Here is a 27,404-nt window from a genome sequence, read left to right as displayed (position 1 = left end):
ATTGGAGCTCAGCTGTGCTCAAGTGTTTCCACTCAGAGATAGCACAGAAAGGACAAACCCTTTTGAAGTTCTGGGCTCACTCTGAAATGATCAGTGCTTGGTTTGCCCTCCCTGTCCAAGGGGAGAACTTTCTGACATCCAGCTGGCTGCCACTCACATCCCAGTCTCCACACAATCCAGTTTTGCTTCCTCCCAGTATAAAATCCATCTCAGGATGAACCCTTTGGGATAAGAAGAAAGCACCAAGGCAGTTTGTTTGCAGCTGCCACAAAGCTGTGTTTTAAAAAGTTATCAGGGTGTGTGAATGTCACTTCCCAAAGATCTCAGCTTTGCAGACAAACTAGGACAGATCTTCCCGAATTTGTCCCAGTCTGCCAAAATGAATTCAAAGAGAAAGCATTAAATAAGCAAACATATTAAAAATAAACAGCTACTAGGAGAATCAAGGTCCAAGTTTCTGTGTTTTTTTTTTCTCTGCTTTTATTTTCTTTTTAAACCAGGCCCTTCTGGCAATTAGCTGATGTTTTAAGACTGCTCTCTTCTTCTTTGCTCAGGGTGTGACAACAGCAAAGCTGAGTCATTTTTACAGCAGCTAAGTTAAATATTGCCAGCAAATTCACATGGAAAACAGACCTCTTCCCTGTGATTCAAACATTTATTCCAAGTTTATTCAAGCTGAATTACCCAGCTTGATTTTTTTTTCTTCCGAAAGATATTTTATCAACTCTTATCCACATCTAGGATTCAGCTTCCTTTTGTTTATCTGTCAACCAAATTAAGAGTAGCACAAGGACAGCTCTAAATTACTGACTGAACCTAAAGAAGCCAAGTTCATTTATGTGGTCTAACACTCAGGGTATCAACAGGAACCCAGTGAGAGGGTTCTGGCAGAAAAACAGAGAATAGAGAAGTTTGTAAAACTACTAAAACCTCTCTCCTTGTTTTTACTTAACACCAAAGCAGAACCAACAGCCTGCAATGCTACAAGCTGCACAGACAGATACTCAACTGGAGTGATTAGGGACATCTTTTCACTGCAAAATTTTTGTGACCTGATGAAAACTGTAAGCATTGAAAGCTCAGGGAGCTGATGCTCCTATTCAGTGTGGGTTAAACTACATATTGAGGGGAAAAAATTAAAAATGCCTGGTAATAAATTGCTGGAGAACAGTATAAATAATACAAAATACTGCGTGCTTCCCTATAAAGCAGTAACAGTAACAGTGTGAGTACTTTTTTTACTGCTGAAGATCTGAAGTAGGGAAGATACTCAGTAGATCATTGCTTTGCTCATGCTTCTTGTTAACAAAAAGTCACCCAAGCCCATTTTTACCTGAACTGTCTGACACAGAAGGGTTCCCATGCTCAGCTGTGTGCCACACCAACACTTGGGGACACCACAGAGCTTGTGGCATCACTCTGCAACCAGGGGGCACAACAAAAACCTAAAGGAAGTGATGACCCTGGGGGCACAGAGGAAATCTGTGCTAGAAGCAGCCCAGCTTCTTCTCTGGAAGACTTTGAGCCCAAAGTTGGTGCTTCCTCTCCCCAGCACAGCCTGGTTCACACGATGGTGTTTAAATTGCCCCAGAGAAGCTGTTGCTGTGTCTTGCACAGTGATGCCATTCAAAGCCCTGATGTTTTACACCTTGTAATTCAGCATCAAAGCCAGCTGCACAGTTTGTTCTCCAAAAGGGCAGCAAACCACAAGGCTCTTAGTTGAGAAGAAGAATCAGCAGCCACATGGCATGCAAAGAAAATTATCAATTATTAACATGATGCCCCTTTAAAACAACATCTCTTCAGGCAGATAAATGGTTACTTACTGTTTTTGCTGGAGCACTACCTGGTAGTGGGGTTGTCTCAATGAAATACTTCCTCAGAAGGTGTTTGCTGGATTCAGGACTGTCCATCAGGATGTAGGAACAAAAGAAAGCTCCATTCCGCAATAAAAACACGGCTATGTCTTCATTCCCTTTGGAGAAAAGCAGATTGTTGCCTTTACCTCATGTAAATGAACCAGCAAGGAGCTGAACACAAATCCTGGGAAATAACCACTTCTGAAAAAAACTGTGGGGGTGTGCAAAAAGAAAACTGAACTGTGTAAAGGCTGTTTCCTCCAGTGGCAGGACTCCGTCGGTCAAACTGAGACAGCAAAGACACTGTGTCAAAGTGCTGGCCCAGGCTCTTTCTTTTTTCTCTTTTTTTCCCAGTCTTATTAAACTATACACACAGCTGTGCTTTGAAGTGTAAATTATTCAGCCTAAATCAAGCATGTGTGCCAGAGTGTCCATAACAATAATGCTTTTACTTGCAAGGATTCTGGTTTTTAAGGGTCTTTTCCCTAGGAGTTTATAGACCAAAGTTCAGCCTCTCAGTGTTTACAGTAATCTAACTTCACAAGGCCCTGACTTCAATTTGGCTGAATCAAAAGATTCAGAGGCAATTTTATTTTAATTTTTCCTGCTGGAAATCCAACTCCAGACAAGCCATGGCTATCATGCTATGTGTGAACAGCTCTGCCCATTCTTTAAAGACCGGGCAGAAAAGGGGCAAAATGTGGAAGCATGCAAATACACACCTGCCTTTATAGCAGCGTAGAGGGGCAGGCGGATGAGGACAGGGAATTCATTCTTCCGGACTGCACAGCTCTCTGGGTCAGCACTGTACGCACGGATCAGGAGCTTGACAATGTCCAAATGGCCCTGCTGGCAGGCTATGGCCAGCATCCAGTTCAGGAGCTGCTGGCAAGTATTAGGACCTACCAAAAACATACAAAATGTGACTTAGTTGGTGCCACCAGGCTGTAATGTGCAAGGAATACCCAAAACTAATGGCTGTGCAAAGGGGTTTGGTAGAGGGTGAAGCTCCTGAGGACAAAAGGAACAGATTAGACTGCAAAAGTGTGTCAGAAAAGGGTCCTAAACTGGTCAGGCACAAAATTTTCAGCTCTGCTTAACTGTTCTTCTTTACCCACCCAGCTAATGGGTGAAATCTTTGACTGTCCCTGGCCTAAGCATTCACTAGGCAGCAAAAGTTCTGCTAAAACACCAGCAGATCAGCAGATAAACAAACATCTGATCCTAACCAGGAATGATCAGGACTGTCTTTGGATCCAGATCTAACAGACATTAGATCCAAACACCCAAGATTGGCCACTTCTCCCGAGTTCATGAGCGGGGATACAAAGAATGGGGAAAACCAGATGACTTTCCACGTTATTGGATGAATAAAACAAAAATAAATGCTTCAGTCAACAAAAAAGAATTGGTTTAGCTTGTTTTCACTGCAACTTGAAGTCTCCCACAAAAACTTTCATTTCCCCTTCAAATATTTCATTTCAGGTCAAATCTTTACTATCAATTCATAGTAAAGTCAGACAAATGTCATTTAAGGCTAAAAACTAAAATACCATGTTCTGATTTCTGCATGAATGTGCTGATGGTTTAGTCATTCTCAAACTGCCTTTTTTTCTGAAATAATGTTTTCCTGTAGAACACCACTTTCCTCTAGGTGTGCCTAATTCTGGGCATGTAACTAAATGCCCAGGACAGAATTATTTCTGCTAACAATAAGCAGTCCTCAAATCTCCCCAGATTCCCTGTACCACCTCTATTTACTTTACAAAGTCACATCCTTTCTGAAACACTTACAGGAACATCCAAAAGCCCAAGCTTTACATGTCAAGGCTTTTCTGCAGCTTATCCACGCGGAAATTACATCGCTCTTTGCACTCTTAACAACTCCATTAAATCCCTCACCCTCCTGCTACAAAAAATGGGCTCCACTTAAGCTGTCAGCCACAAGTAGTTCTCACTCTTCAGGGAGAATCACTGCAGTGCAACAGCCAAATTGCAAATTTATGCAATTTATACCTAAGCCCTGTGATTGGTTTCTGTGTAACTTCCCAAGAAAACAGTTGGAAGGTCCTGCATAAAAATTTCTGAAAGCTGCTCTTTCTACAGAGCTCCTCCCCTGACCCCCCCAAAGCAAGAGTTGGAGGGAATTTGGTCACTTCTAAACTGAGCTATGTTTCCAGAAACTACTTAAGTCACTTTTCATTACTCAGTGTATTATATTAATATAATTTAATTTTTGCTACTAGGTTACTCTGCTTCCTTTCCAGCTGAAGGAAATATTACACTTAATTGCATCCCCCAAACTGGAACACTTATTTTGCTTAGCAGTGCTCCAACAGGACACCAACTAAGCAGGTTTCCCAACAGGTTATTCCCGTTCTCCGTGAGGCCACTGGCAACTACTTAGTCCCAGTAAGGAGCTAGAGCTATATTCAGGTTAAACATTGCAGAAGCCAGCTTAGCTCATGTTGCAGTGTCTGAGGTCAAAGATTAGCCCCAGATGTTCTACAGGACCTCTGGACCCTAAATCCATGGAAAGTCCCAGGGAGAAGCAGCTGCCAAGCTCAGAGAACACTGAGAGAGCAACAGGGACCCAAACACAGCTCCTGGTCCTGAATCAGAGTTATGCTCTGCCCCCTGCCCCCCTGCTGCCTTAGGAATCGTGTCTGAGTCCAAAAATGTCTCTGCTCTGAAATAATTACTAGAAAAAAATCCAAGTAAAATATAATGATTATTCTAAAGAAGGAATTCCCCTGAAAGTCAAAACAAAATGTCAAGCAGAGGATAAAGTGGGTGCCAGCTGCACACCCAAAGTGCCCCTGACCAATCAGGCCACTTACTGCCAGCATTACTGAGATTGCTGGATCAGTAGTGGGATGATGCTGTACCCTGAAAATCCCCTAATTTCTCCATTAGGTCTGGGATGTTACCCAGCTGTGAGGCCTGATGGAAATGAACTGTCTCAACGGCATCTTCCTCCACTTCCAATTTGCAAACATGGAATATTTTTATGTATGTGTTCCTTCCCCCACGGGGAAAGTTTTCTTCAAGCACAGCAGAGATCTGATCCTTCCACGAACTCTCCCATGACTAAATCCCTCCCCTTCCAAGGAATGTGAAAAAACCCAAATGCCTGCTTGAAGCTGTAGCACACAGCTCCTGAAAAGCTTGGGGAGAGGCAGGGTCAAGCAAGGGCTTACCACGCAGGGAATCCAGCAGCTCTTTCACGATGTCCTTGTGCCCAAAATACGCAGCCACCACAGCTGCATTGTCATCATTGGGCTCTGTTGGTAACACCACCAACGCTTCCTTCAGCAGGTACCTCACTGCCTGCAGATCTCCATATGCTGCTGCAATGCCTAAAAGCTGACACTGGTGAAGGAAACACAGCAAAAGAAACTCTCTTTTAAAGAGAGCAGGCAGAGAAATAGCATTTCTAGATCTGTATGGATTTATTTGTGCCCACGCCAAGGCATGTCCACTGTCACCGTGGTTAATTAAGAATGTCATAAACACTAGTGGCCATTGTAATCACTGTTGATAAATTTATTATATTAATTTGTTGGGGTTTGTATTATTGCTTTTTGTATGGTTTTATTACATAAGTGCCTGAGGCACAGAACAGTGAGTATAAACCCATTTTTCATGGACCAACAGAAAAAGCATTTGCACAGCTCAGCTGCAAAATGCAGTATTACCTGTTTTGGAGATGGCCAGTATGATCGGACTTGACATGCAGGGACCCTCCCAAAACACTAAGATCACCTCTGTGCAAAGAGCGGGCTCAAAAGGAGGGCTCTGAAGGCAGAGCAGTGCAGAAGCTGGCACAGAGTTTGTGACAAAATTCCACACACAAGCAGCAAAATCTTCCCAGGAGGCCATTAACCATCTTTTCACTGATGGGGGAATACATTTTTTGCTAAGTCTATAAACTGCTTCCTTTTTACAGGGAAAAATGCATTTCCCTGTTTTGGTGACCACAGCACCAGCACCCCTCCTCACACAGCTCCTGTTCCTGCAGACACTGCTCCCTGTGGTCTGTCTCATCTTCCTGATCAGTGTTTTCAAGGGCAGTGTCCCTGAGCATGTTTCTGCAGAGCCCCACTCAACCACCCATGTCTGGGACCCACACAACTGAATGGATTTTCTCCATAAGAAAATGCCAGAAGACAGCAGCATCTTGGAATTTTGGTATCTTTGCCAATAAAATCTGAGAGAGAGCAGTAACCTAACCCAACCTTTTCCACTTGCAGTGCAGTCTCCTCACAGGACAACCTAATCAACTCTTGGGCCTTGCTGGTGTCCCCAGCTTTGTAAGCATCCTGGATGCTTTCTGTCACAGGGGTCTGGATTACGGAGACGTCGCCACTTGTGGACTGTTTGCCACCCATGTCCACAGTTCCTGCAGGAAAAACAGAAATGAGAAGTCAGGGAGAAGTACCTGCTCATTACTCATGCACAGCTGCAACGTCAGTGAATCCTGGGAATAAAAGAAGTTGGTGATTTTCAGTGGAATATTTACTGCACACAATTTTAAAAAAGAGCCTGATAAAAGAAAGTGATAATATGTTAAAAGTACTTCCCACCAGGGACATGAAACTAAGAGGGACAGCAAGTTCCCCAATTGCTCCCGGAGGTGGTTTCCAAAGGAAGGTGTGGAAGCTCACACACATGGACACATAAACCCTTCATCTGCCTGGCACACTCATCCTCCTGCTGAGGAACCAGGGAAAAGAAGAGATTACATGGGACTGGCACCTGCAGGAATTCTGACAAAGCCGGGAATCTGAAAGGCAAATCTGGTATTACTGGCGTTGCTTTAGTCACACTTCACTGCTGACAACAGCCTGATAAAATCCCACTGTCCTCCTGTGCTTTCAACCAGAGTTTTAGATACCTCTATGAGTGTGAAACAATAGAAATTGGGAATATTTCCTCTGGAGAAAAAAAAAAAAATGAAAAGGAGATTATGCAAGATGCCCAAGTGTCACCTTCATCAGTTCTGGAGAATCTGCTAGACCAGGCTTTCTTTTCCTAAAAGCTGTTAGGAGCCAGAAGAGCTTTTAAGTGTCAGAGATTAAAAGCTGCAGCCATTAGAGAAGATGCTTTGGTGGGTGGCTAACGAGGCAGCCAGGAAGTCTCACACTCAACCATTCCCCAACTACCGGGACAGAGAAAGCTGCAGGAAAGCCACTGAAATACAAAATGTTTTCAAGTCCACTCCTGAACAACATGCAGGACAGAGGAAAAAAGCATTTTCCACTTGAAAAGAGACCATTTCATACTCACTTTTTCCTGCTAAAACAATAATGTTTTATTATTATTATTGCTTATTTGCAACTGGTTAAATAAAGCACTTTAAGCCCACAGATTTTCACATATGTTAGCAAGGATTTCTTTTTTTTAAATATGTCATGCAGGGTCTAGTTTAATGCAGCCTGGAAAGAGAAGTAAATCTGGAGCAATCCATAACTGTCAGTAAATATCTTTGAATAATGCAGTCTGAATCACCAGTAGGTTCTGACTAACACTTCTCATCAATTATTTAAACTAAGCTCAAATCACTCAGACATTGGAGACGGCTCCAGAGGTTCATGCCATTAAAAATGTGCCCTCACCAATAACCTTTCCCAGATGATGCAGAACGTGTGAAGGACAAGGAGCAGAAATCAAGGCCGATGAAAGTAGGATTAAAGTACAGCACAATAAAGAGCATCTCAGAGTTCATGTTAATGGGTGTAGTGCTTCCATAACTCTGTAATTTTAGGAGAGAATGAGAAAATGGGAAAAGAAATTCATCCTGCATTTGGTTCACTCTTTTAAAGCAGACCACACACTGATAAGGGATCACTAAGAATATCACATATGATTTAATTTTCATTTCCATGGACATCAAAGATAGGGAAAAAAAATATTTTTAGGCAAGTATGTTTAAAGGATGATAGAAGACAGAACTTAAAAGCAAAATAGTTCTCCAGTCAAAACAACTCAGAACTGGATTAAGAAAATTCAGAAAGTACAGATCCAGGCAAACACTGCAGTTACTGGAACAAGCAGCCTCCCCGCTTGGCACCCTCTGATGAAATCCTGAACCTACACAGAAGATCCGGAATTCCCCTTGGAGGAAAAAATGCCTCACATTGGAGATACAGAACAGCTGGAAAGCTGTTCAGCTTCCCGCTCAAGGAGCCCTGCAAACCAGGGCTGACAGAGCAGAGCAACTTCAATTTGCTTCCTACAAGTTGCAGAAAGGAGGGAGAAATTCTACTCAATTCCAGCCTCAATCCTGATTTTGGGGACCATCACTCAATACCCGCATCTGCAGCCATTCCAGATGTAAAGGCACAGCCTTTCTGCCAAAGAATTAGGCAGGACCATCTCTCTTTGCTCTTAAATCACAGCTAGGGAGGGTGGAGATACAAGAATCTCACAGTCAGAGATTCATCAGATCCTGGTGTCACATCCCCCTCGAGCAGAGGGGTCTCCAGCCAACCCCCCCCACATCCTGCACACCAGAGCTCTCCTTAAAGGAGCATTTTCCACCTCTCCTGCTGGAGCTGCCCCACTCCAACCAGCTAGACAGGGAGCACAAGGGTCACAGGGTTGTAACTGAGGCAAGGAGGAACTTTGCCTGCTCAACCCTAATCCCAAGACCACTTCTGTGTTTCGCCAAATGACTACTTCACAAAACATCTTGGCCAATGTGTTGGGCTTCCTCTTACATTTTTGGCCACCCACAATTTCTGAAGTCCTTTGTAGTGCAATGGCTCAGTCACAATCCCAGTGCCACAGCACTGGAAGAACATGGGCTGGCCATGAGTTAGGTGTAGAATTCTGGGATCTCCAGGAATGGGAAGGTCACAGACAGCTGGCTCCATGGAGTTTACTCCCAGAAGAGTCTTCAGGATATTCATTTTAGTCCTTAAGCTCAATTTCATTCTTGTCTTAGGCAATTTTTTATTGATCTAATCAAAACAGCTCAGTTTTGAACATCTGAATGCCCATCAAGGAGAATTCAATAAAAGTTTCACTGAGTTTAAGAAATTCTACTGTTTGAAACGGATATATTTATATCAAATATTCTTGGTAGCAAGATAATGCTACCCATCTCTCAAATTTCTTACACCAAAACTTCCTCCTATGATTCCATGCTGCAGAGTAAATTGACCTCCTGCCTAAGGCCTGAGGGAAGAAGCTGCCAAAGGTCTCCAGCAAAAAACAGTCCTTGTGATTATCAGTTAAAAGCCTGAAAAGAGCAAAATTGATGAAATACAGATAAAAAAGTTTGCCCTCAACCAACAGCTGTACTCATATGGTGCTGTCAAATTTTAGTAGAACTCTCAGAGGTTAAATGAGAGAAGGTTGGCTATCCAGTCCCAAATCCCCAAAAAACACAGAGGCCATCCAAGGCAAAGCTAAGCATCTCACCAACAAAATTACCCAGCTCACAGAAGACTTCCTGGTGACTTACTAAGTGATATATTGGCTTCTGAAATGCAAGTGCAAATTAAGAAGCAGCATATTTTATAAGCTAAATTTATACACACCAGTGGGGGGAAAATAAATGAGGAAAACTACATTTTACTGATTAAAGAGTTTTATCTCTACAAGATGCATGACTGACCTATCATCAGCACTGGCATTCATGTAGGCTGGGAATAAAGTTTTTCCAGTACATGCACCAGCCATTTTCAGCAGAAATCTGGGCCAAAATCCAAAGAAATTCTGCTCTGCTTTTAACCTTACATGTCTCCTGCTCCTTGCCTGAGCTCTTCATGGCTTTCCTAGGAGAGTCACCTCACTCACTCTCAGCCTTGAGCAATGTGATAGGAGAGCAGTACTGGAGCTCAATAATACTGAACCTCTGGTTTTAGACTGGCTTGTGCAACATGTTGAGCATTTAAGCCTGGATGCAGCAAAGTGCCTTTAATTCTTAGATTTTAAGGATTTAGGAACCAGCTTTGCACTTTGCACAACGGGGTCTGTGTTACTGCACAATGCACATTGCTGTAAGCAAACCAGCCCTGCAAGGGATGATATCCCAGCAGGACTTCTTGGATATTCCTGTACTATCCAAGAAACTCCAGAAACTTTACACCCCCATTGCCATATTTTTTACTTTCTGCTTTATTGCACCCAGATCTGGGGCAATTCCTGTGCTGGCACAGGTTCCTCTGAGAGCACTGCCCCAAAGCACACCAAAAATCAGATAAATGAAGCCTATTTGAACTGAGGTGGGTCCTTTTCTCTAACACCTTTGAACATCTATGAAAATAAAGCCATGGAGTTTACTCCCTATCATTCAGCCTCTGCATCTCTGCATCATAATTGTTTAACCTCTCTATAGATCCACAGCTTCTTTTCTTTTATTGCTTTCTACTAAAAAAGCTGTAAGCAAACCAAGGGCTGTTTGTGAGGGGAAAAGGGGAGGCATTTGCTAACACTAAAAGCATCCATCATCTGTTCCTCACACCACTTAACAGCTTGTACAAAAGCAACTAACACTGGAATTACTTCTCTCTTGATTTCAATGATTTATACTTTGGAAATACCTTTTAAATTTGGCTTTGCTGTAGCAACCTTTTATAAAAGCTAAGGGCAAGACTAATTTCCTTTAAAAAAATATCCCAATGAAACCAGAGGTTATCAATAAAAAAGCACCGTTATTTTATTGCCATTTTTAAAAGCGTACAAGGTATCACTTTTAAAGTGCAACAGACAGCTGACCCAGCTCAGAGAAACAAACAAAAAAATAAGCCTTAATAATAAAGAGTACCATGAGAATTTTAGGGTCATGTGTAGTTAGACCCTGTCACAGGCCTTATTACAGCAGGTGAACAAAACACTCTAAAATTTCTAAATTGACAGTATGCCATTAGTAAAAGGGGAGGGTTTGCAGGTCAGTGCTGTGAATCAGCAAACAGCTGCATAACAAAGCAGCACAATGCACAGATGATTATTGTCTTTATAGCCCAAATCACTGCATCTCTGACACAAGCTCGAAAGAGTCTGTAAATGCTACATTAGGCCTTTTGATAACCAGCAGTTCTTTGGCAACTAAGTAGGATATTTTTATTTAGCAGAGAAAGATATACATGAGATGCTTTACCCAGGATAAATCAGGGCAGGAAGCTAACCTCCTCCAAAAACAGAATTACAATAAGAATAAAACTTTAAAACCGCTACTGACCTTGTCATAATGTGTGCAGGTATTTCCAGAGACAGGAGCAAATCAAGCTGGTGCTTTAACACAGCATCCCATTCAGCGATACCCAATTAAGCTGTTAATTCCTGGGACTGATAACCACCCACCTCTGCTTCAGCACGAGCAGCTCCTGCAGTGGCCACTGGATGGAATGGCTGGCTGGCTGCTCCTTTGTCTGAATTAACTGCTACAGTTTAGCCTTGACAGATATTTTCATCTCCATGTCCCATTACAGCGAAATCCAAGCCTCTGGTTCAGAGGATGTGGGGATGGGGGTGGGCAGGGAGGCCGCCTCTCCGGGCTGAGCTCAGACATTAATTCCTCAATAGCACCAGATGGCTACAGCTAACCTTTACCAGCTTAATCTTTTGCCATTTTGACTTCTGAGTGCTGCCACAGCACAGATAAAAAATGGGACAGGGATGAGGTTGAAGATGTGCTGAGTATTTAAAGCCAGCACATCCAAACATTCAAAAACTCACTGGTGTCACTGAACATTTTTCAATACTACTCCATGCAAGCTTTGCCCAGCTGGTTTGCAAAATTAATGGAAAGCCATGTTATTTCTGAGTCTCTGCAACAGACTCGTGCATCTTGTACCGCTTTGAAAAACTTCAGGCTAACACACCGAGCAGCAGCCAACAGGAAGCCTCCAGTGATTTCAAAGGATGATGGATCTGCCCTAGATTGAGCTTTCCATTTAGATGGGTAAGAAAAATTTTTCAGTCCTCTGGAAATTTTTGAGATACTGAAAAATCCCATCTCAAACCAGGAAGAAAAAGCCAAAACCCTGGGTTCTTTAATAAAAAATAAAGAAAAAAATTTTTCAGTCAGCCCAAGTGGATAAAAATGCTTCATGAAACAAAGGTATCTTTTGTGTTCCTTCTCTAATTAGCTGACACTTCAAGGTTTCCTTTTAAAAAAAAAAGTTATATTTTCTTCATTCATTTCATTCCTTCATTTCTTAGAACATAAAGCCACAGACCAAGATCTCTTGTGCCCCCCCACCCACCCACATAGGCAGAATTTGCCTCAAAACCATCCTGCAGCAAGAATCGTGTGATCTACTTCACCTTTTCTCAGATTTAGGTGAAATACATGTGGCTCAACCAATTCTGCTTTAAGACATTCCTGTCAGGATTCAAAAATGGCCAGAACTACTAATAAATCCGCCTGTGAGAAGGCACTGAGAACAAGACGGTTTATCTGGGAAGTTCCAAATCCCCACTGGAGAGTCTATGCCAGAACTGGGCCATGGCCCCTCTGACCCTAATTAATATCTCCCACAACAAGTGGGATGTGCCAGCTTCTCAGGACAGCCCTCCGCACACTTTCTGCCTATTTCCTGCGGTATCATTTCCCCCAAACATCCACTGTTTCACTAATTAAAGGAGTGGCTCTGCACTAAGATCTGCCTGCCAAAGGCGCTGGAAAAGATGATGTATTGAGCACAAAAGCCACCCGCACCTATAACACAGCTCACAATCAATGCTCACTGCCCCAAAAGGAGACTTAAAAACCCCAAAAGAAACCAGATATGAAACACAGAGGAATGCTTCAAAGGCAAAAATCCAGCACGGAAGAGATCTTTTTCACTATTATTAGGTACAGTTGTGTAAAGTGACCAATTATCATCAGAATCATAGGAAATTTTCTATTTATAACACCCTTAACCTGCAAGAAAAAAAGAGCATTTGCTAATGCAAACCTGAAAGGAAAACATTAAGTCCTGGGTAGAAAAATGCTCTGGATTCCTGCCTTTTCACTGGGCTCCAGAACAGAATTATGAGAAACAGATGCCGCCAAAGGCTTTAGCTCCACACTTACACAATCATTTCTTCATCATCCAGGATAATGGGGGAAGAGGGAACAGAAAAGCCTCAAATCCTGGTAACACTGGGACTCAGCAGTATCAGTGGGCAGTGCCAGCACTGCCAGATCCAAGCAGGCTCCTGCATTTGTGTGTGCATCTCCCAAATTCTTGGGACTCTGGGAATTGTTTGTATTGTCCAAGGAGTTAAAACAGAACTGAGCTGGCTATTCTTTGCTGAAGTACAAAAGAGGCCGCACAAAGGCACTACAAGGCAATGGGGTCAGAGAGAGAACAAAGAATTACACTGGAATATGATTGTCAGAACAAACCCATCATGCCAGTGTGCAAATCATGTTAGAAAGTGCAAAATAGATCCAAGGTCACTAATGATACCTGCAGCTATCCATGGAAAAGGAACAAGGGATTGGGACATGCCTCTCCTCTTGTGCCCTGCAAGAGGACAGGATGTTCCCCACCGGCTGGTTGTGAAGTGCAGCACCACTTCCACTGCTCTGGGCTGTACCTGGTGGGAGAGAAGCAGGACTGTGATTCCCTCTGGGCAGGGAAGGAATGGGACAGGGATGTCCTCCAGCAAGCACAGGGCAAAGGCTGGCTCTCACAGAAAGTGGGAATAGCCCCCATCCCTCCAGCAATGCCCTCTTTGGGGTGCGAAGGATCAGCAAAGACCACAGAGAACAGTGATGGTGTTAACTTCCACCCCCAAAGGAAAGCTACTGAGAGCTCCAAAGGGCCAGAGAGTTGCTGTATTGAAAATACAAATGACTCAGCTCTGGAGTGAAAGTTTCTATTTTTGTCTTTTGGCCTCAGTGATTTGGTTCCCATCCTACAGCTTGAATCATTCAGAAATGTGCTTCTGCAGGCAAGGCCAGCTATGCCACTCTTGCTTTCCAAATTTTAAATTGAAAGAGATACATTAAGCACGCAGAAGTACAACTACACTTTTGGGTTTTCTTTGTGTATGTTTCCAGGTATGGCTGGAAAGAGAGGATGATTACATGATGAAAGGTGTCTCCAGTGAGACCATTCCTGTCCAACTGAATCAAATATTATAGCCATGAAACCAAACCAAGATTGGATTTCACTTGAAACTTCACAAAATAAAATTTCATGGCTAACTTTCTTCTGAACATTTTCCTTTTCCCTAACAGTCAAGCTTTCATCAGAAGGGAAAAAATCCCACACACCAATGTTTTCTCTCTTTCACAGAAATAATTTGCTCAAAATCCTTCTCCTAAAAAAATTGAAACATTAATTATTCACACTGGGGAAGTACCACCTCATGGCCAGCCCACTTTTGCAACTTAGACACATACTTAAAGCTTGCTTTAGAAAGAAGCAAATGCTTTTAGCCCCAGCTGTGAGAGGCTACATGTGGAGAGCTCAGGAGGGATTTGCTATGTGTGAGTAAGAGGAAGATGGGCCCATGGTCTCTGCTCAGGTCTCTTCTTTAGCACAAGTCTTCTACCAGCTCCACCAAAGACACATCCAGCAATCCCACAGCTCCTCTGATTTGGGAAAAGCAGCTCCTAAGCTTGTGCTTCACTTAATTAACACATGTAAACACTTTCCTAAATGGAAAACCCATTTACATCACTGCAACCCAATTGCTGATCAAAAATAGTAGCACAGAAGCAGCCAAAATCTAGCTCTCCAGAGAGACATAAGGTGTAGGAGTGTGACACCAGGACACTGACCCACACATTCCTTCCAGACCTACAGCCTGTATTCCCACATTGTGCACAGCCAGAAGTTAACCCACATACTCAGACCTAACACAGGAGCCTCACAGGCTACTTTGACTAAAGTTTGGAGAATAAGAGAATATTTTTTATTTAAAAAACTGACAGATGCAGGAGACACATCTAAAGGAAGACGCCTTTCAAGAGATTTGAGGGGGCAAACATCCCACGCAGCAAAATCCAAGCTTAGTACATGTTAGACACAGTTCAATGAGCTTCTTTACTGTGCCTGCTTGACTAATAAAATACTCCTTGCTATACCCTCACTTCTCATTTATCACTAAGACAACCACTCTGGATCAGTTTAAGTAAAAGTGCTGCATGCAGAGAAAAAGAAGTTGCAATCAAGATATTGGATACAGTTGGCATCAAGTGAGTTGAAGCGACAATTTGGCACCAGCAGAGCCAAGGGAAGTGCACAGCTGGGAAGCGCACCAGGGGAAAGGAATAGGTTAGTCTGGAAAAGAAAACAAAAAATTCACACAAAACAGTGAAGAAAGTGGGGCTTCACTCCAGCTTCTACTGAACTCAATGTGAGCACTTCCCACTTCTGACTCTTCCTCCATGGGAGTAGAGAAGATCCTGGTTTCCAGGACAGACTAGCTCAGAGGGAGGATCACCTTAACAGCTGTGTCTGGAGCAGAAAGAAAACCTGATGGAAAGTCCTCTGCTGTTGGCCCAGATAGCCACCAAAGCTTTAATGAGGCTACCAAAAAAACCCCATAAAACCTTCCTCTACTTGTGACAAAACCTACAAGTGGCAGAAATTGCCTGCATTTGCAGAGAGGGGGAAAGGGAGGTATTTTGTCTTCCTGGTGCCTGGGAATAACAGCACTCATTTCAGTGGAGGGAGGATGAAGATTCTGCCTGGGAGGATCCTAGGTCCATGTTGTGAGCCCACTGCAGCTCACAGCATTTTTGGATGTCTGTTCCAAGGCAGAGACAGCAAAATGAGGCAGGGCACGGTTCATCCCCCTCCCACCAACGTTTGACGAACTCTGATCCACTGCATCCAAGAACCTGGTCCTATCCATGCAAACGGCTTTGATTTGGCAGCTTTTATTCCCACCCTGCCACTGTATGAAAGGCCCAAGGTGCAAAACATGGGAGAATTATGACCAGGATTACAAGCTCACTTAAGGAGCCAGGCTTTTTGTTTTTCAAGCTATGTATGAGATCTGAAAAGGGATCCTGTCTATTAGTGTTACAAAAAAAAAAAAAAAAGTTCCTATTTGATGCAAAAATAAAAGCATTTTCAAAGGCTCTTTGATGTGAAAGACAGAAAGACATGCAGGCAGATTCTGGAGGAGGTCTTGTCTTCAGCAATTACCAGCACTCTTTTTGAATCCTACTCCCCAGACAGAACTTTTATGTGAAGCATATAATCACGCTGCAGAGTATATCAGCTCTAAACCTTGTGGCTTTTCAATTAAGCAGTAATAACCTCCAGTCCAAAACCTCCTTAACCAAGATGGGAATAAAACAAATAATCCCCAAAACCAATTAACTGCAGGTGAAACAAAGACATACTTGCTTTTAAAGGATTTCATTTTGAGCCCTTCTCGGGTAGATGCCAGTTTTCCAAGCAATATTTTGATCATTAAAACAAGAAGTGATGCAATTTCCACAGTGACCACAAACATACCAAGAATATTTGAGCTAAATTTATCCAGACTTCTTGTTTGAGTCACTGCTTTGGTTCATTATTTTTCCATGATTTTCAGCTATGCAGAGAGAGGAGCTGGGGGCAGCCTGGGACTGAGTTTTCCCCAGCAGTATGAAATGCCAGCCTTTATGCCTGGGAGCCACATATTGACTATTAGAGAGAAAATGAAGCTGCTCCTCCAGCTCTCAGCCCCAGGTCCCTGCTCCTTCCCACTCACCTCCTTCCTCCCACTCTTCCTGTGGCAGACTGACCCTCTCCCTCACCCCTGGGTGACAGTAACAGAGCTTGTCTTTACAGATGAGAAGTTCCTGAAGCTCACCAGGGATCTGCTGCCCTCTCCAACTGGAGAGGGAGAGCCAAAACAGAGAGGATCTGCCCCAGGTTTCCCACCGTGCATCTCCATGGCAGACCCCAAGCCCTGCCAGCAACACAAACTGTTGAACCCCAGAGTCCTTCTGACTGCAGAAAGGCTTTTGGTAGGGTGAGAGCCTTTCCTAAAACTTAAAGACTTTTTAAATAGGTCCTCTAAGTGGGGATGAGGCACAAATTAAAAACATGGAGACACTTCTGTTCTGAAAATATCAGCAGCTTACATAAAAGAGCTGCTGCTGTGGTGATACAGAATCATGCAAATAAGCAATTGCTGACCCACTAATGAGCACACACACTTGGATTAAGGGAAGGAATTAAATATCAGCCTGACTTGATGTAAAATCTGAAATAGAACCTATTAAGAGACAGACTTCATGGTTGAGTCATCATCCCTGGGGGAGTTTAAAAGCTGTGTGCATGTGGCACTTGGGGACACAGTTTAATGGTGGGCTTGGCTGTGCTGCAGGAACAGGTGGACCCAGTGACCTGAAAGGTCTTTTCCAGCCTTAAAAATTCCATAATTCTATGATTTTATATAGCAGATTGGGAGTCGAATGGTATAAAATCCATCTCCCCAATCCTCACCTGCAATGCAAACAGTTCCTCCCAGCTCACTGCCTTCTGCAAGCAGAGCCTTTATCCATCAGAGCAGTGAAAAACAAACAAACCACAGACTTAATGCTGTAAGGATCCCTGAAGATCCCATTATGTCAGTGCAAAGATTGTAATGGGTTTTGGATAAGGCCCCCATAGGCTCTGGGGAGGATAAACCCCCATAATTCATAGCATTTTCTTAATGCAAGTATAAAATCACCTGCAACATCTCTGTCAAAATAATAAATCAATTACAGGCCTGGTAAAGGCTGAGTTGGTGTGAACACTATCAATTGCTTTTTTCCCACTGAAACAGAGGACAGCAGTTCCATGACCCCAGAATCAACCCTCACCTGAAAGCTCCCTCATAAATCGCACCTCAGGAACATTGTAAAGAACTCCCTGTGTATAAGTTCTAAGGGCGAAGGATTTTCTTTACTACCTTATCTTTGTTTTTTTCCAGGCTTCTTGATAGAGTTGTCATAAGTTGCATTTCAATGTAATAGACCACAAATACATTTTAATGTGAAGGTGGAAAAATAAAGCTGAAAAGCAGCAGATAATTCCAGATACAGCTCAGATAAAGATACTGCTGCCTGTAAATCAAACTGGCTCTCAGGTCAGACTCTCTGCTCAATTAACTTCCCAAGTTCTTTAGTGCACCACCGGCTCTCACAGCAGCTCTGCCCTCCTTGATACAGCCCTCAAGTTCAAGAGCAGACTGGCTTTGATGGTTTTTATCAGGAAAATTGTAAATGCCTCAGCATTCCTTGCCCTTTTTCAAATGCAGGTTGGGTTTGGAGAGATGTTGTAACATTCAGCTCTGCATGGGAGAGCAGGTTTAACCACAGGCATGTTCAGCTGCAGACCAGCCTTCCGCAGTGGTTCTTGGCCCCTTGTGAGATTGCACCACTTCAGTATGAAGAGTTTATTTAAATATTTAAAAATACAAGCCTATTACTGCCTTACTAGTGTACTTCCTATTCCTGCTGAGCATTTCCTACTTCTCCTTCTGCAGGGCATTCTGCAGTAAGACTGACTCACATACAAAACCTGTTCTATTTTCTGGTTTTTTAGCTCATAGGAACCCTTTCAGTTTGCTGTTTGGACTCAAATTTACTCTCAGCTTAACAAGCAGGAAAAAAACCAGAAAACCTTCAAGGCTGATTTAGTCTGATTATAAAGAACTTCACATGACTGACACACTTTGCAGCTCTCCAGTGCTCCGTGTGCTCAGTTCACCTCCCAGATCCTCTCCTTGTCCTTCTCACCCCACACTGTCATGAAAAACTCAGGGTGATGTGTGGATGGAAAAAGCAGGACACAGGCTGTGAGTATTCTTTCCCTGTTACACAGCACAATGTGCCCCAAGGCCCAGCTGCTGGTCCTGTCCCCACACACAGCTGATGGGAAGATTTTAAGGTTTACATGGTGATTTCATGAGGAACAACGTAATACCTGTGGTGCTGATTTTCCCTTCCTCCTCTATTCAGCAGGAAAGCTTTTTCAACAAAGCTATTCAAGTTCCTGCTGTTCACTTTTAAGGCAACAGTGGTGTAGATGTGAGGAAATCATAGAATCAGAGAATAGGTTGAGTTGGAAGGGACCCACCAGGATTATCGAGTCCACCTCTGCAATACCCTGCCCTGATGCCAACCAGCAGTGAGGCTGAGGCACAAAGTGTGCCCCAGGAGGATAAACTGCTCCATTTGCTATTGGCCAACCTTGAGCTGTCACCACTCAAACTGTTGTGAAACTTTCCCTATAAAATTGCACTTGCTCCTGAGCAGTCCCTCTCGTTAAACGACCCTTTGACTTTTCCAGTTGAACCCTTACTCACACCAGAGCCTTTTTCAGGATTCAGGAAGCATCAGGGCAGGCAGCAGCTTTCCCTCTGAGTCAGATCTGAGCTGAGCCATGGCCCAGCCAGGGTTGCAAAGGTTGCTGCCATTGTGGGCAGCTTCTTTCTGATAAAAGATAAAGCCCTGTGAGCTGTAGGGTCACCACAGCATTTGCAAAGCACAGCTTTAGGGGCCTCTGGTCCACTCCAAATGACAGCTGGAGTCATATATTCTGGTTACTTGTTTGCTCCCTCATGTAATATTTAGGTCCCTTTTCCAGGCACACTGTCCATGTCTATCTGTGCTTTCCTGGACAGTGGAAAGTCACCAAGTTACATCTGATTTCCCTCAAAAGAAGTTGTGAAGGTGCTGTTAGTTAATATCTGCAAAGCTACTAAAAAGTTTGAAGCAGCTCTCCTTAGCATTGTTGTCCCTAATTATGTAATGTTAGACACATTCCACCATAACCCCCCTTTTCAGTGCTCATTTCTAGATTGAGCAGGAGAGAAGAGACACCCTCTGGCATGTTTGAAGGATAATCCAGTTCCACCTCTGAGACACACACGTGTGGCATATGAATGCTCTGTAACTTTGAATAAAATACACAGTAAGAGGGAGATAAGCTCTTTAACAGAAGTACCCTGATGTTTCAGAAGACAATGACTGCTCTCCTACACCTCTGAGGAACTGTCTCCCAGAAAAGCACGTAAGAATTAAATCCTAGCTGTGAAATTTTGTAAGATTCAAAGAAACCAATCAGCCCATAGAAAGGAAATGAATCTTTATGCTTTTCTATGCATTCATAAAGTGATGCCTTTGGGCTTCCATTGTACTTCCTACAAAATTCACATCATGTCACCTCCTCTGTATTATGTAGAGCTCTTTAACCAAATTTAAAAAAAACCCCCAAACCCTGTGCTTCATGAAAGACTGCAGCCACCCCCATATCTCTGCTCAGTTTCTTTTAATTAGGACAAGATGAACAAATCCAGGAGAGGGGAAGCAGGGTTTGAGGAGGCAAGGGAGATGCTGGGTGCACCCACAAGGGAGCCTCATCCTGCGCTTCAGTGACAAATCCCCTCCGAGGGCTCAGTCAGCACCAAGCCAAGCCCAGCATCAACCCTGGAGGGAAGAGAGGGTCCAGTTCTGACACACAGCTCGCCCGCTCCCGGGGAAAGCTGGCATCCTGCTGGGATACGGGAAGATCACTGCACAGCCGGGAGGAACAGCAGAGGAGACACCTGAGCAAGGTGAGCCCCTGCACCCTATGTTACATTTTCTAACATATAAGGATGCTGTGAACCTTTTCTCCATATACAATTGGCCAGGGCTTTATAGCTGCCAGGAAAAAAACTCCTAAAAAATCCTAAGGTTTCAGATAATGGAAGTGCACAGGGACCAGCTGAAAGGTGCCTCCAGCCCTACCGATCCGACTGACCCATCCCGGAGCCCCGACACCACCGTGCTCTGGTTAACCCCCCACAGCCACATGCTGGTCCCTCCTGCCCGAAAGAAAAAAAGACTCCAAGCTCTGAGCACTAACGAGGTCGTCGGCATTAAAGGAATGATCCGGGATCTCACTCCCCTTCCCAGCAGTTCCCGCTGAATGAGAGCAGGAGACTGCATCCACATTGTTCCTAAAGGCGCGTAAACAATGGGTTCGCATGTGGAGGCTGAATGAGTCACCGTGTTCCTGCTTCAGTCCCTGTAATGGGATCCCAACGCAGAACAAGGACCAGCTAACTTAGGGAGTGGACCGGTTAGCTAATGACAATCATTCTTGGCAGGACCCAAACAATCCTGAAATAACAATGAGTTTAAGCATGTACAGTACCCTTATAAAGAGCAAATCCACCAAGGCAGTACCGGTGCCTTGTACAGGGATCTTAAGCTTTACAAGGATCCCTTTCCTAATTTTCCAACACTGTAGACTGTTTTAATATAACCCAGATATATCCATATAGAAGAGTCTACCACTGAGATTTGCATGCTTCCAGCTAACCAGTTTAACTGAATATAATTACATAACAGCAACGTGTAATAAAGTTCTCAGAAAAAAACCTGAAGTCAAAATGTAGAAAATACAACTATTCCACTTTTCACTTCATTATTCACTCCTACAATAATTTATTTACTGTATGTTTAAACAATGAGAAAACTTGTCAGATCACTACTGCAGAACAAAAATTTAGCAATTTGAAACAGTTGCAAACCGTTAGCGCAGATTAAAATTCTTCTCATGGTTTATAGCTTAGTATTCAAGTGGAGATAATTTCTTCCAGAGAGAAACTCAGAAAATAGAATTTAAAAATTATAAGAATATCCAATAACCAAGTGTTACAGAAAGGTACAAGGCTAATTACCAAAAGCAAACAGAAAAATCAGCATCACAGAACAAGCAGAATACATACGGAGAAAGGAAAGAGTTCCCAGAGCTCCCTGTGACGCTGGTGAGAAACGTCTTCAAACAAGACAAGGAGGCCTCTGAATAAACTATCGGGTTTTGCTTCATAGTTGCTGATAAAATCCAAAATAAGGCTGCAAAAACATTAGCTTCTGCTGGAGCCTGCTTACTCACTACAAAGCGTCAAACACACCTTCTTCCCACACTTCAAACGCAGATGCTGCCTCCTAATGAAACACTTGCTGCAAGGGGGGAACACCGTTACACAAGAACAGGAGGCTATTTCTTGCTGCAGAAACATAACTGGGGTTTGACTCAGAGAAGCATGGCAGTGCTGGGGAGCTGAGGGTTGCAGTGAGAGAAACCATCCAAAAATAATTTGGCTGCTCAGGAAAAAAAAAAATTCACAGGAAGCAACCTGAAGCATATGTCCCTTCCAAAAGGGGAATTTCTTAATTACATAAACACAAACCTTCTAATCTAGCCCAACATTAAATCACTGCAAGCCACTGAATCAGAGCTGACAGTAAAACTGGAGCAGGTTAATATCTGTTCAGGCTGGGAAGAGATGCTCTGATTTTAGCAGCTTTCATACCCTGAACACCCATTGCATCAGTGACTGGGAACATATTTGCATTCACACACTGAAAAAGCACAGATCTTGTAAAACATATTTCGGAACTGGTGAGACGTGATACATATATTGACTAATTCCGTAGGCCTTTGGAGAACATCCATCTTCAGGGGAATGCTATTCTTACCACCTCAGTAGTTCAACATCATTCTCCCTGGAAGTAAAATTCCTTGTTCTAGACTGTAAATTTTCAAAGATTAGGGCTCAAAAAACTTTCCCATTTTTAAACTTCATCAAAGTCCAGTGGCAGCTGGGTACTGAGTTCTCTTAGAACCTTTTGCTCCCAGTCTGAACAGGAAAGAAATAAATCCTCCTATTTACCATTTTGTGGATCCATGTTGCTCTCCCTGCAAACAGCGGATTCCTCCGTTCCCACACACCAGTACATTCTGGGTTGCAGTTGTGAAGGTCCCTCAGACAAACTTTCCACAGCACTTCAAAGTGAACAGTGTTGTCAAAGCTGGATGGTCCCCATCATGTGAATGCAGGAGCAGAGGATGCTAGGGAGCACCATCCTGAAGAAACACCATTTACTCTGTTTAAAAATAAACAGCAAAACAAATTAATCATTCTACTATAGAAATTGTGAGACACTCATACCTCTCCACTATTAACACAGTTGTCTAAATGCTACATTGCAGAAATACACTTATCATCCTATAAATACAATTATTTTCATAATAGCTTTGTTAAGAGCATAAAATGAATTAATAGAGGGGACTAACAATTTCTGCACTACAGAAAGATAATGTTCCTAATTTTTCACCACCAAAGCTGCTCAGTCTTTGGGCAGAGGACAAGGGGGTAGGCAGGGGTCACAGCTGCAGTTTCAGATTCTCCACAAGCTGGTGTAAAGGCAGACCATTGAAACCCTGCAGTGCAGCTGGAAAAATCCTAAATGCAACCTCAAAACCTTTCCCATCCACAAAGACAACCACGGCTCTTGTGAGACTGTGAGAAACTGAAAAATACTGATGTGGTTACTGAGATAATCCTCTGTAGGAAAGAGAAGAGGGTAAAGAGAAACACACCAGCTCCTGTCCCCTCTGCCCAGTCCTTTTAGAGAGCTCTCTGACCCTGGAAGCATCAGGCTTCTTCAAACACACGCAGGGAGGCAAATCAGGCCCTTAGGAAATACCACAGGTTGGCTTCTTGTGAACTGCCTGGTGTAACAGGCAGCAGAAAATTGCACAGTTCAGTCTCCTGAGGCATTTCCAACTTCTTCCCTTTTCACAGCTGCACAACCACCCTTTAACCTCTTCATACAGAGGTTCAAACTACTGGAGGATTGAAGTGTCTGTCCAACCAGCATCAGAGCTTGTTCATTTTCTGCTTTCAGTTTCAGCCAGTAAATGCCTCTCAGATGTAACATGATGCTCCTCAACTGACTCTTACTGGTTCTTCTCATGTCTGGTGTGTGATGATGAAGTTTTGATTTGAGGCTCTATCTCAGCAAAGCTCATAACCCACCTCGCACTCTGGCCAGCAAGGCCCGAGATCATCCCTGACTCTCCCTGAGCAGAGCTGGCTTCCTGAGCTGGGATCAAAGGCCAAGGGGAATATAAAAATATGCTGATCTATCACCACTCTCCAGGAAGCTTTCTGCTCCTCCCTCCTTATACTGGGTTTCAACCACCAGCCAACAACACTAAAAATCACTGCATCGTACTTCAGTTGTTTCTAGGCAAATATTTGAATTTTAGATGCACTCAGCTTCTGCTGACCCTGACTTTGCACTACCTGGCAGCAGGAGCCAAAACTCACACCCCTGTGCCCACAGTCTGGGCATTGGGTGCTGCAGGAGGCTGAGATGGAGGTGATCCCTAAGCCCAGAACCAAGCCCACAAAATGGTGAATTGGGCCATGTTGGTGGAGGACTGAATTCTGCCCTGGAACGTTCTGGGTTCCCACCAGACTCAGCTTCTCTCCTGGTCTTAGCTTCCCTTGACCACACAGGAGGACCTGCTGCGCTGGGATCACACATCCCTCCATGCCGTGGGTGGGGCACACCAGGCAGAGGTGTCAGGGAGGCTCTCACTTCCCCAAAGCAGTCCAGGTTGTTAACTCTGACAATGGAGGGGATGTGATGCCAGCAGCTGCCTGCCCTCAATGCACTGAGCAGCTCCAGTGAGAGTAAACACTTCCCCATGCACGCTCCGACCCACCAGCTCTGCAGCAGATGATGGTTTCTGAGGCATTTCCCTACTCTGAGACAGGGACAAACCATGTGTGCCCACAACAACTGTACAAGAACACTGAACAGGTGTCAGTGTTGACCCCTGAGGCTTGAAAACCATCCCAGTCCTGATTTTTAGTTCTCTACTCACCTTATTCCCCAGGCTGAAACTTTCCTCATATAAAGTGAAAGGAAAAATAGCTTTTAAGAAAAATAGTGGTGTGGTTTTGATGATCAGTTCCCTTTAGCTGCAAGTAACCGAATGTTGTAGCCATGTGTATTAATGCCACACAGCGCCCATCTACGCAGGATTTCCGTATTTCAGGACCTTTGTGTATATAACTAAAAAAAAACCCTACAGAGCTTTATGTTAAGCAAGGTGCACACAACTGTAACTCATGCAAACACCACATGTGAATTTCATTTAGGGAGTCTACGTGCTCTACAGAATCTCGTTCAGAAGGAGATGGACCACGCAAAATACACCTGAACACGTGTAAATGGGATTTACATCCCATTTCACACATTCCCAGTCCTGACACCTGCTACTGCCCCAGCATATCTGACCACACCTGAACCATCACCTCCCCTCCACTTCACCAGCCCGCCCAGTCTTACCCGTGCATTGTGCCTAAAAGCAGCCAGGCCCTCAGAAACATCACAGTTTGCCCGAGATCGCTTCCTAATTCACAAAAAACCCCTGCTAAAACTTCAGTTCTTTGCTCAAACCACTTGTTGTTTCTGACACTCCCACCTGGGGCTGGGAATCACCACGGATCTGAGAGGCCCAGGGACCACCGGTGTGGAAAGGCGCTGGGGCTCTCCTGCCTGGTGTCACCGCGGGCGAGGTGATGGCGAACCAAGGGCTGAAGTGCCAGCCCAGGGACCCCCGGCCCGCCTTGGGCCGCCCTGCCCGCTGGGACCCGCATCCTTCCTCCCCGGGTGAGCAGTGAGCACCAAGCCACCCCCTTCTCCCACACCTCGGCCAGCGGCTTGGGGACTCGGGGGTCTCACAAACCTTTCCGGACGCTTTCCAGCTGCCGGGGTGGGGCGTCCCCTCAGAGCGAGTCTCGGTGCTCCCCGTCCCCGCCGGGCGGGGCGGCCGCGCTCCCGCCGCGCTGCGCCCGCAAAGTTCCCTCCGAACTTTCATTTTCTTTATAAGAAAACGCGGTTCCCCCCTCCTTTCCACCCGAAACGCCCCGGCAGCCCCCCACACCGACTGCCCTGGCGGCGAGGCAGGTGCCCGAGAAGCGGCAGCAAACCCACGGTACCTCCTGTGTCCCGGGCCAGCGCTCCCCGCGCCGCCGCCGCCGCCGCCTCCTCCTCCTCCTCCTCCTCCGGCGCCGCCCGCACGCCTCGCTCCGCGGCCCGGGAGGCAGAGGGAGGCCGGCAGGAAAGGGAGCAGGACAGCGGCTCCTCCTCCGGCCCCTGGCCCGGCGCCGTGGCCAAGGGCGAGTCCCCCGGCACGGCCCCTCGCCTGCCGCCGAGGGCAGGGCTGGCCCGGAGGAGGCGGATGGAGCTCCTTCCCCAGACTCGACCCGCACGCCGGCCCGCCCCCGGGCAGCCCCTCAGGCTCAGCGGATTTGAGTTTTTTAGGAAAACCCAGCCTGGGAGTGGCGGTGGCTGGAGCAGGATCCCTCCCGCACCGCTGCCCATCGTCTCCGCAGGGCCCGGCCTTACCGCGGCAGCGCCCAGCACAGCTCTGACTTTGAAAGTTGCTCCTTCCCCGGATCGCGGCGAGTTTGGTCCTCGCTGGAAGAGCAGAGCGAGGTTGCCCCCTCTCTTCGGAAGGAGTCAGATGTTGGTGTGCGCAGTCCTTCCCCAGACTGACCCATTCCTCCCCAGGAACCTCTGACAAGGCAGAGATTGCTCCATTTCCCACACCCGTCGGACCAGCTAAGACAAGACCATTTCTGCGTGCCTTTTGCTTTGCTTTTCGTAGTGATTCTGTAAATTATACACAGAGGATGGGTTTTTTTCCCTGGTCCGTACCTAGCAATAGATCACTGATGGTCACTTGAGGATGGATGTGCATTCACAGAACGGCTGCGGTAGCCTGAGATTTGCTTGAGGGCTTCATTGGATGATTATGGAACAGAGATGTGTGTTCACCGGTGCTTTTCCCCGTGTTCAGGTGCCCATCAATCTGCATCCAGCTGCAGCCATAGGTGGAGAGCAAGAACGTACCAATACTATTGTTTTTTGACTTTTTACACAACTAAAAAACAGCGTTGCCTGTTTTTAGCACCCTTTCTACGTCTTATCCAGACTGCTCCCTTTTATGCCCCACAGCCCAGCTCTTACCCAGACCTTTCTTACACCTTTTTTAGCACAATGTTTGAAAATACCCCAAAATAACTCTTTTTCCTTTATTACGATAGAGCCTCTAATTTCCTCTGGCAATAATTTACCCACATATTCAAGCTAACTTTTCCCTTTTTTCCCTCACCAAATTTCATCCCACTCTTCCTTATGTCTCCATTGATTATGTCACTCACAGTAATGCCTTTGTATCTCCAGCCTTCCCTTTTCTGAAGTCTGAAAGCTTCTGAGTGATGCTGTCAGCAAGTGGAAAATTCAAGGAGTTTGGCTTGGTCTGTGTAGGGAGCCGATAGGAATTTCTCACACATCAGATGGGAAGAGAGTTAAAAGACAATGGAATGTTCTTGCTCTGTATCTACATTGCAGATGAGAGAAATAAAACAGGGCTGGGAACACATTTAGCGGAGCCACACTAGTGGTGGATGTGTCTCAAGGAGTTTAGAAAGCAGCCAGACCAAGGCAGGGAGCCCCGTCTGGCTGCAGGAGCCACGGTGTCTTGAAACACTTCATTTTGAGGCTCACCTCAGAAGGAAAAGAGGATCCATCCAACTTTGTGCTTGCCCCTGCCAGCTGCAGCTCTGCTCTTCTCCCTCTGCTCACGGTAAATGGCACAACTCAAGCTTTTATGGCAGAGCACTGACCACACTTAGCACTTTACTCTGTAAAATTGGCTAATTCTTCCCAAACTGCAGAAATTAATCCAAGTGCAGATTCCCTCACAGTCCCCCAGTGAGATACTGAATCCTCAGACACACCCA

At 44.8% G+C, this 27,404-nt stretch overlaps 1 protein-coding gene across 6 annotated transcripts in view; it reads right to left on the bottom strand.

Moving 5' to 3' along the window:
* LRRK1 (leucine rich repeat kinase 1) overlaps window positions 1–26,076 on the bottom strand; it is a 73,725-nt gene extending 47,649 nt beyond the window's left edge. For 2 of the 6 annotated variants that reach the window (XM_048317728.1, XM_048317734.1), the window contains exons 1-6: window positions 25,596–25,659; window positions 22,470–22,683; window positions 6,098–6,261; window positions 5,060–5,231; window positions 2,582–2,761; window positions 1,827–1,975 (exon numbers count right to left, since the gene is read on the bottom strand). In XM_048317728.1, coding sequence (XP_048173685.1) covers window positions 1,827–1,975; window positions 2,582–2,761; window positions 5,060–5,231; window positions 6,098–6,261; window positions 22,470–22,536 — 732 coding nt within the window. In that variant the 5' untranslated portion in view covers window positions 22,537–22,683; window positions 25,596–25,659. Of the gene's footprint in view, window positions 1–1,826; window positions 1,976–2,581; window positions 2,762–5,059; window positions 5,232–6,097; window positions 6,262–11,049; window positions 11,275–21,521; window positions 22,417–22,469; window positions 22,684–25,342; window positions 25,423–25,595; window positions 25,660–26,004 lie in introns of those variants that run through there. The other 4 variants (XM_048317729.1, XM_048317730.1, XM_048317731.1 and 1 more) reach the window with 4 other exon arrangements.
* Between the last annotated feature and the right edge of the window lie 1,328 nt (window positions 26,077–27,404).

The sequence above is a fragment of the Corvus hawaiiensis genome, chromosome 13 (assembly GCF_020740725.1).
Source record: "Corvus hawaiiensis isolate bCorHaw1 chromosome 13, bCorHaw1.pri.cur, whole genome shotgun sequence".
In the NCBI taxonomy this organism is placed as follows: domain Eukaryota; kingdom Metazoa; phylum Chordata; class Aves; order Passeriformes; family Corvidae; genus Corvus; species Corvus hawaiiensis.
This window is presented reverse-complemented; position numbering and strand designations above follow the sequence as displayed.